At 33.1% G+C, this 10,779-nt stretch overlaps 1 protein-coding gene across 1 annotated transcript; it reads right to left on the bottom strand.

The window, feature by feature from the left end:
* Positions 1–978: 978 nt before the first annotated feature.
* On the bottom strand, positions 979–9,632 carry LOC133183378 (hemicentin-1-like). The gene is made up of 7 exons (XM_061318339.1): positions 9,077–9,632; positions 3,620–3,762; positions 2,848–3,061; positions 2,709–2,720; positions 2,041–2,331; positions 1,714–1,737; positions 979–1,494 (listed from the first exon to the last, which is right to left on the bottom strand). Exons 1-7 carry the CDS (start codon positions 9,192–9,194, stop codon positions 1,370–1,372), a joined length of 927 nt encoding a protein of 308 aa, XP_061174323.1. The 5' UTR covers positions 9,195–9,632; the 3' UTR covers positions 979–1,369.
* Between the last annotated feature and the right edge of the window lie 1,147 nt (positions 9,633–10,779).

Below are 10,779 nucleotides of genomic sequence, written 5' to 3'. Positions count from 1 at the left end.
TAAGTTGATTTGATTCATCTAGAAACATGTGTTAAAACACACCGTTACCTTTTGAATGATAAAAGCACGCCCCATACACAGCGTGATACAACATAGAACCAGTCAACATTAATTGACATGTGTTATCAAAAAAAAAACAAAAAAAAAAAAAAAAAAAAAAACTGCGGAATCTATGCGCACGGTTCACTGTTACGTGTTTTGGTATTTGTAAAAAAAACCATTCGGTATATATAATAAATACTCGCCTGCACCTCTGACGATGTTTTTCCCGAGTTGAAAGTTTTCAATGTTACCCTCAACTACATGCAGCATCTATTTAGTATACTTTCCTGTAAATTATTTGAATGCGAGATTCGTCGAGAAACATTTGTTTAAAAAAATACTATTACCCTCTGAATGATGAAACCACGTCCTCCAGCAACGGTCAACATTGCTTGACGACGAGTGATATTCAAAGAAAAAAATGCTGACTGCGCATAAATTAGTGCGCTCAAGGTTCACTGTTATATATATTAGTATAGAACAATGAATATTTTATGTAGTTAAAGATAGTTTTATATTGTCCTTCCTGGTATACTTTATTCTAACAAATAAAATAAAAAACATGACTATATAAAAACTGCATGTGGTTGAGAGTTACATTGAAAATTTTCACCTCAAGAAAACCATTGTCTACAGAGGCGCAGCCTCGAATGATGAAATTTTTCATCACGTTTCTCTCAACTACTTGCAGTATTTATTATATAATACTCAATGCTTTAAAAAAAATACAAACAAAGGTTAAGCACGCGCATAGATTCCGCGCAGTCAACATTTTTTTGGAATATCACCCGTCGACAAGCAATGTTGACTGTTGTTCAGGTTTTTAAAATAGGCCTTATAAGATGATGGGCATTTATTGACAAAAGGCTTGTGACACAAAACGTTGTTCTAAATCAGATGAAAGTAAGTAGTAATTGAAATTTAAAAAGTGCAATATTTTAAATATTTTCAAGATTTATTATAAAAATATAACATTGTAAAGCCCTGACTTACTTTTATACAATGATGATTATACGATGATACTGAGCACAATAATGTCACACTGGGGTACATGAACTTAAACATGCTCACATTTAAAGTACAATATGATAAGACAATAAAAAAATTGAGTAATCACTTTTTTATATACAAATAGTGCTGCTGATAGATAATAATGACTGAGATTAATACCTGTCTTTTAGCACCTGAGTTTCGGCAGCAGTCAGTTTTTGGAAGTAAACAGCTTTCTATCACCTGTGTCACTTCATATATTTTTCGTTTTCATCATGCACGTTACTTCTCAATCAGTTCTATTTTTCTATGAGTATTTTCAATAGTCCACCATTTGTTAAACAATAGTGAAAATTATTGAACTACACAAGAACAAAATTATCCAAGACTCTGTACGATGGGTAGAGACGCCATGACTGTTCGACCTTCTGACAGAGGAAATAAATGTCTTGAAATTCGTTCCTGAAATATGACAAGAGTGCATCTGCTAGAGGCAAACTTATATCCAACTGATTTATCAACATTTATATTTATATAAAAGTATCTTAATTTAATTTTTCGAATAAAACGTTGTCTTAATTTTTTTTCTTGGTGTGTGTGAAAAAATTTAATTTTTTTTTTTTTTTTTTTTTTTTTTTTTTACATTTTACACATCTAAAAATTCTAATTAAATATACAAACCTCTCTTTACATTTGTTTTGTCATCTGAAAAATATAAACGCCTTTAATAATTGTAGATATTTGAAAACATTTATTTTGATCACTGATCATTACACGTATACTTTTTGACTTTTCCAGTATTAAACTTAACCTTAACTATTTCCTTTACAATAACATAAAATTATCTTAGATACTTATTTATGATAAGCTTGCAGGGAATCATTTATTTCTTAGCAATAATGTTAGGAATAGTAATACATTTCCTTCCGAACATAACAATACAAATGAACGAAATTATATCTATTATCTATTATTATCTATGTAAAACACTATATATGCTAGTCGTACCACTGAGAACATTAACTTTTATGTTGGTCACCAGTTTATCGGACGTCCGACAAATATACGTTCCTCCATGATTCATGTGCGCATGCTCAATAACAAGTTTGCTCCAAATGGTTCTTCTTTTGAGTGACACTGAATTAGTTATCTTTATTCCTTCTTCTGGGTCAGTAAGTATTTTAAGACCGTTCATGAACCAGTCTAGCTCATCCGGAGGATACGAGTCACTCGAGGCATTGCAAAAGAGAACCAGTTTCTCGTTTTTATTAACATAGGTATCACCTGTGATATGAATTGCTGAAATAAAGTTAAATTTCCATGTCAGTCAGAAAAACATAACACATTAATATTGTTTTGGCAGCATTGAAACAAGTCAATAGTTTGAAATGATCAACTCCCATTTTGATTGTTCCCCTTGCATACTTTAAAATATACATGTACAGTGTACTTGTTCTACTGCAGGATGAAATAAGCTATGATACAGATGTAGGTTAATCATTTTTAGTACAATTTTCAGAAAGTAAAATACATTTGATACTTTTGTTGTTTGTATGTGTGTGTGATTAAATAAATGAACATATATGTTGCTGCATTTTTTATATATAGCTATCGCACTTATTTCTGAGGGAGAAAAAATCCCTGTTATCAAATTACTATCAATGTAAAGTACTTACATGATGTCTGCTCTGAAATTGAAAGAGAAAAGTAAAGTCATTAAATTTTCAGTAGTTTAAAGTTTTCTTTTCCTTGAAAAGAAGAAGATTGTAGTTAAAAGGTTAGAAAATATTGGAACATTGATATTAAAATACCAACCCCTAACTGACAGAAAAAACGCCCTCCTAATATCACGTGTCCTTGTGCTGACTTGACACTCATACCCTCCAGAATCCCTCATACTAACATTCCTAATGTGTAAGTTCCATTGGCTCTTGTGTATCACGTGATGTGTTTGAAATCTTGGGTCGCCATAGTACGTAAAAAGACCTACGGTCAGAGGCACGGACGGGGAGGCTTTCCTCCAGGTCACCTAAAAAAGTAAAAAGAAGAAAAAAAGCTTATATATAATTTCTACATCAGTATCTGAATGTCATAGCAATTGAATTAAAATTGTACATACAATCAAAAGCCTGTGTTTTGTGTATGTTCTATCTTAAAATTTTCAAAATATGACCTAAAATATTTATCAATAGCATGCTATCAACATTTTCTTTATTACATATACATATTTCACTAAACGCAATAATAACTGCAATAAGCCTTTTTCACGTGTTTCAATAACTTAAAGCAAGCACCTAATGTTTTAAACAACATGCCAAACTCTAGCTCTTAGGTTGTTTTAAATAAAATTTTAGACTACTTGGTTTGCAGTTTCACTTCAACTAAAGAGACCTGATATATTATTTTTTTCTTTCGTAATATATAATATACAGTGTAATGTACTTCAATACCATGTACACTTTTTTGTTCCTAACTTTTCTAATGTATCTCTCTTGTTAGCTTCCATATAATCTTTGCAATACTGAAGTAGTTTGAAAGCCTGTCTGCAGATGTGCAATCAAAATACAAGATCTTGATAAAGACTTACAGTTTTGGTTCCCAGGTTTGTAACAGCGCAATACAAAACAGCAGTTTCACCGGCTACGGCCGTGTAGTTAGTGATGGTATTGTTCAAAATGGCCGGTTCTAAGGGGACAAAGTGGTTAGAAAAGGGGATTCGTCGACGAGAGCCTGAAAACAGACAGAAATCAGTATTAATAATGTAGCATATCTAACGACTCATAGCAATAACATTGTCCTTCAACTGAACTACAGTTAATGTACACGAAATAGAGTGATTGTTTTAGTCCAATTCTGCTTAAGCTAGCAAATCAAACATGTATATCGATACGATAATATCTGCAGTTTATAGTTTTTCTGGAATCTATACAACTTTTTCTGCAGTTTATTGTTTTTCTGGACCCTATATAACCTTTTCAAACCTTATTGAGAGAACAATTCTATAACATACTGGTTTCTAAGATTAACTGTTGGATGGATGTGAAACCACGCCAGTATACATGTATAATTCATCTTTACTAAGTCAAGTCAAAAAAATTTTCTTGCATAAACATCAAAGAACAGTTAAACGTGTGATTTTTGATGAACACATTCACATAGGTCACAAAAGGATGATATATCAGAAATTGTTTTCCTTCGGTTTTCCTCTAGGATTTCAGTATTACTTTAAAAGTACGATTTTTAGATAAATGAAGGTAATCTAATGCCCAATATTTTCTTTTTTTCTGTGTATAAACACACACATACACACCCACCCTCACACACACATGCACCACTTATATTGATTTTTGCCACATTACATGCGAACTCTTGTCATTTTAATCTTATATATGAGATTCTCAAGAGGATATTTTATTTAAAAAAAAAAGAAAAATAGTCAATTCTACGAACTATCGAGGGACTTAGAATCAATTGACATTATACGGAAATTTGCCAGAAAACCTTTTTTATTTGCTAACAATAAAATAGCATTGCGAATGGGTTTTTTCAGTGTAAATTTATGAATAAACAATGAAAACGTAGCAAATTGCATCTGTAAACAAACATTTCACTTGTTCAGATATACTTTCAAGTGTCAGGTAATTGCTCATAATAAACAATTCAATAATTAAACATTGTATACGTGTGATTGGAAGGAGAATGTCGGGTATATTGTACGGACTTTAAAAATCGGTCTCCCTTTTTTTAAATAATTAATTAATGATTACAGATGCCACTAAAATTTGAAGTTGACAGTGTTACTGAAACAAACCACCCTATTTCCTAAAATTCAATAAAATATCGAGTATAATCAGAATTAGATCTTATTAATCCCAATTTCGTGGAATAAAAAAATGTGACTCCATTTGTAACTCTTCTCAGAAATAAAGATTTTACGAATGACACCAAAAAAAACAATAGAGAACAGAGTAATATTATCGTAGGCAATCAGGATTTACAGGCTAAAGAGCATTAATGGAGGGTAATTTCTCGGCGGACAACGAAGATCAAAATAGATCAAAAGTATCCAATACAACGCAAAACACCAAAATTAGATTAGAAGTCACTGAGCTAATACTCAAGGGGACTCCCATCCATCTGTCGGAGGAATGTGGATTATGCAAATCGACAATTACATACAGCATACTCTCAGTTCACAGAATAGTACAATGTCTGTGTGATCTGGAAGGGGTTGGTTCTCAGAGACACTCCAAAAACACCCTTTACGTCATAATAATAAATAGCACAGAATTTTTGTCCAACTTCTTGATGATAAGTTAATCATGTTAATAAGCGTAACGTATCTAAACAATAAAGCTCACCCTATGTTCCTAATGACATCACTAATTTTCTCTTAATTTGCTGAGGAAGCAAGAAAGACAAGTATTTCTCAAGTGTTAATATTCTACACATGGGAGAGTCAAAGTACAATTATCCTTGAACCTTTTATTTATTTTTATTTTCTGAAAACTGTTGGAAGAAATTGTTTTGTTAATCTTCATGATTTGGTTGCACCTTTTCGTCATTACAACTTTTTATTTAAAAGTTTATTCTTTAAACCAATAGGTTTCTCATATTTAGATAACATTGTACAACATATATATACACAAATAAGTTTTGCAAAGGATACAAGTTAACAATAATATGTAGTCAATTCAATCATTGTAGCTCTTTTTCGTAGCAAAATGCCTTTAGCTAAACACTTCCCCTAGGGACATAATTCTTTCACACTTTCTGGACCAAGTAAGTTGTTAAATTTGAACATGCTTGGTCTATGATGGTATTTTAAAAGTACGTTTTCTTATATCACTCTGACAAGCCAGTCCCCTGCTATTCACTTCGTAAGTCAGACGAATGAAGTGATAAGTAGGGAGTTGGCTTTAATCAGACTTTTCATATACCAGAGGACCGCCTAGTGGAAGGGCGTTCGCTTCGTGATCGGGAGGCCCGGGTTCGATTCTCGTTTGTCGCACCACGTCAAACCTAAGACGTAAACATATGTGGTGACTGTACGTAAACAGATGTGGTGACTGTTCCTTCGTCAAGCGCCCGGCACTAGAAGCGAAAGTCGGGTTTATTTCGGATGAGATCTTAAAAACCGAAGTCCCGTGTCACGCTAGGGGTTGGCACGAAAAAGAACCCTCACTGCTCAATGACCCTGAGTGTCGAATACAGGTCTAAAAGGTTTGAAACCCTTCGCCGGTATATGGTGACGTCTCTGTATGAGTGAAAAATTCTCGTATGAGACGTTAAACAACTCACAATCAATCAATCAATCAACATTATACCAGTTCAAAGTAAAACAAAATGCCCTCATGAGCGAATAGCATACACACTCTCTCCCATCTTTATATACCATTCCTGTTACGATCAATTCCAATATTTAACCTATGATTGGAAAATTATGTTTGCAGTACAAACGATATCCATCTACAACATATTGAATAGGCCATCCATTCGAAGACAGTGATACCATAGAAAAAATAATTTACACGTATGCTTAGTATATCCTTAGTCACGTGATCTCGTATATCTTTGTTCACCAATTGTCCCATAAGTAACACAATCCCAGCTATGACAAGTCTTCCTTCATATACATGATCAAAAATTATACCTCAATATATGTATACGGTCTCAGATATATGTATAGAGCATACCAATTTTACCGATCATGTCTTTGAATAGAGGCAGTTATAAAAAAAACAAGGTAATGTGTAACTATATGGTAAATAATGCCTATAAGGCTAGAAATTTTCCCTATGTATCCAGAGAGACAAATCTACCAGCCATCATACTCTGTAATTAAAAGCATCCTTAAAAAATATGTTGCAATTAACTCTAACACAGGCGACTCTACGACTTAAAAATCAATTGAATGGTGTATCCTTAAAGTCACCTTCAATATGTATAATTAAAAATAGCAACCATGAATATATATAGTCAGAAAATGAGACTCATTCTTTAATCACCTGTAGGCTTCAATGATCTCAATATTAGTTTTTGTTCCACCATCTATCATGATGTGCATCAATCACCTCAATAACCCTCTAAATTTATGACATTAGCTAGGATCGTTATAACAGGCAGATTAAAGCTTCGTCTGACATATTCCTTTGAAGACTGGCTTAGTATAATACACAAACTTACGGGGAATACAAATGACCCATGGCCAAAACAGAGGTAACAATACCTTAGGGGCCAGAATTGTCTCCAATGAATATTTAAAGGGAGCTTACATGAAAATGCTCTTAGGATGCTTAGGTCAAATCTCAAAATCTACAGTTCAAGAAGTCATAAGCATCATCCTAACAATAGTGTACAGTTGTTAATGGTGTTTGAGTACTCGACATTTTCTTAATTATGCTTATATTGTTCCCCATGAGCAAAAACACAAGTGAGTACTTTTTCAAACTCATTTCAAGTGACTGTTTTATTTCTGGTCTATTTTCACTAATTCACTTTTTGGTATATCTATCTCCCGAATTTAGGAGGTGCATTTTCTGGAAAACATTTGATTTCAAATAACATTGAACCACCTAAAATGTAGAATCAAGGGATAGAAATTGCTGTTGGAAATGAGCTGTTGGTTTGGAGACTCATTTTAGTAGAAATGTCCTGTAGAGAAATTATGAATTTGGTATAAAAGTTTTGAATGTTAACTATATTCTCTACCCGGTTAGTCATCGGATGACGAATCTTCTTTGTTCATAACATGACACCACATGGACAATCAATAAGGCCGAGTGTCACTCGCACATTTTTAATTATAAAGATGAATCATTATCTGATTGATAAAGAAGCCTGAAAAGTTCTGTGAGATTTTGATTTCGCTCTAAATCTGTGCACATTTTAAGTGATTATTATGAATGAAAGGCAATTTTGTTGATTAAAGTCGTTTTTATATATATATATATATAAATGCGAATGCTTAAAACCTTTCTTTAATTGTATATTACTTTTAAATATTAACATCCAAGAGTTGATTTATCATACATGTATGTGTTCAAAATCGTGAATAACCCAAGCTACTGAACTACTTACTTACTGGATTAAATATTTCTTTAAAGGATACTACATCTACAAGAATGTGTGCTATCAAATAGGAAAAGCATGAACTTTTTATGTACATTGTCACCATGTTAAGGAAACTCTTATTTACTGGTCTTTTAGTCAAAGAGGCCCGCACTTAGTATTTAGCTATGCTCATTTGCTCTCCTTAAATCATTATATTGAAATCTTCTACGGCTGCAGACACCCCTAACCTTGTCAAAAAGGTGACAACACACCATCAACATAGGAACTTAATCCATTGTAGATATAAATCATTAGCGATTAAAAAGCCTTTTAAAGTGTCAGCTGAATGGCTCTAAATTGTCAACGTTTAGGCTTTTAAACAGTTTAAACACATCAAAACCAGAAGCCCCAAAAGAAATGGACAACTTGAGAGTTTATTTGCAAGTGAATGGGATCAAAATAGACTTAGGACGCTAATTGATTTCTTTAGAAATTTCTGTTTTATCTGCCTTCGGTCAAAATTGTTTTCTATTTTTCTAATAGCCTGGATGATGCCTTTATAGCATACTAGTATACGTTCGAGGAAATGCACACAGAGACTAGTTTTGTAAATAAAAGTTTGATGTTATACAGGGTAGGTATGAAAGCAGACATGAAAACAAACTAAACATTAATTGACTGCATGTCGACCCATAGATTCTCCTAATAGAAAACAAAAGATCCCATATCTGACAACTGCTTTAGATCTACGTTAATTTTGTCTGCAAAAACTATTTTGTACAAGAAGTATCGAAAAACTTTTCCCTTTTTCTATCACAATTAATGCTATATAGAAATAAAATGAAAACCAATTATATGAATTTTGGAAAAACGTTATACATTGCTAATTTGATCTCACAAAATCATTGCTTTGTTTTCTGTTTCATGTTCATAGAAATAAGCCTTATGGACGATTACAGTAGAGTAACAAAACACAAAAACAACAACCCACCTGCTACTTGACAGAAGATCAGAGACAGAACAAATGGCCAGGCATAATGTGTCCAGCTCTCCTGAAACAGTTTGAATCCTTTCAACCGAAAAATCCCAAATATTTCATTAGCGTCCATCTTTGTAGTTGTTTTTCTTAATTAGTTCTAAGTAGATGATCTTAAGAACCTCATGATGAAAGGATGGTGCTTATGTTTTTTAGAAAAAAAATTCTTCCTCAATTTGTTACACGTTTTCTGACAATAAAGGTGTTACCCTAGCTCCTTTGGTCTTCACCTTACAGTTTCTGTATTCAGCTGTGTGGTCAGGTATAACAACACTCCGTAATTCCTCTTAATTAGCTATTATGGACGAGCCCGTGTCTGTGGTGCTAATGAACTTCCACTTTATTGGAGGCTCCATATATTCCTCTGATGAGCTTCTTAGTCATTCAAGACACTAAATCGGAAGATTCTGAGGTCACCGTCAAGCAAGTTTCAATTCACTGTCCCACCGTTAATGAATCCGGCTTTGGAAATGAATTGCGCTCTTATGTTTACTTTGTTATAGTCTGGCTTCCCGATCCAGTGTCACCAAACTAAAAGAATGAAATTTAATTATTTAAACAAAACTGCTAAAAATCTCTAAAAATGGTAATGAATATACAGACTTTACCATGGGGGAAAATTGACAAACATAATAAAATTTTTAATAGTTACAGAACGAACAGTTTACTGCTAGGGACTATTCCAAGCAACTTCCTTTCCACAAAAACATTGCCGACACTTTTAAAAGTTTCCTGTACTTTGAGTAAAAACAACAGTAATGCACAGACAAATATAGAGACGACAATTTAATCAGTGGTCTCCGTGACAAAGAATATTTACCGTGGCAGCCTCTCCTTGTTTTCCAGTCACCGCTATAGACCGAGGAGTATGGTTTTGTATCGGACCTCTGATTCTACATCCCTCCTCTATGATCCTGCAGCTGAAGCTGGAACGCGCGCGACTCTAATTATAGACCGATATTTATAATTCTATACAACAATTGCTGGTATATATGCCTTATTTTTACACAACTCGTTATTAATATCGCCTTTCAGTATAAACAAAATTCTACATCGTATGACAAAAGCTTATAAGAAGGCAAACAGTTCAAAATAAGAGGAAGATTTTATCTTAAGATTTAACAGATATAACTTTTATGGCTTCGGTTTGTTATTTTCGTCTTGAATATTTTATCGAGGATTTACAATATACCAATAAAATATACGAATGTTCCGAGCTCTGTTTGATTGTGTTGATTCAAAATATTGGCTTTGTAGAGAAAACGTGTTTGTTTTTCGAAGGTGTTTGCTGAAAGGTATGTAAAACGCTAGATTCAATAATGTCATTCTATCTTAAGTTCTGTCAACAAAAAGAACTGAAAAGCAGTTGTAAATTTTGGTATTGAAATAAATTGTGCTTTAATTCCGCAAACTGGTTACTTTCTCTGTGCATTGTCATTGTCAATATCCAAGTCACTTGAAATATTCAAGTGCTTCAACATAAAAAAGCATAAGGTGCATCCATTCATCTCAGTGAAACCTGTAGATATAATCCCGCTCTTGAGAAACTTCAAATGAATAACAGTGATTATAATAAAAAAGTATTACATTTATTGTCGTTAATTCTTTAGCTATGCTGGACCAAAGCAATCTCGGTTAATCCGACCGAGTTTTTAATA

The sequence above is a fragment of the Saccostrea echinata genome, unplaced genomic scaffold (assembly GCF_033153115.1).
Source record: "Saccostrea echinata isolate AGI-Se365-2 ecotype Australia unplaced genomic scaffold, CSIRO_AGI_Sech_v1 ptg000009l, whole genome shotgun sequence".
NCBI classification, from domain to species: Eukaryota; Metazoa; Mollusca; class Bivalvia; order Ostreida; family Ostreidae; genus Saccostrea; species Saccostrea echinata.
This window is presented reverse-complemented; position numbering and strand designations above follow the sequence as displayed.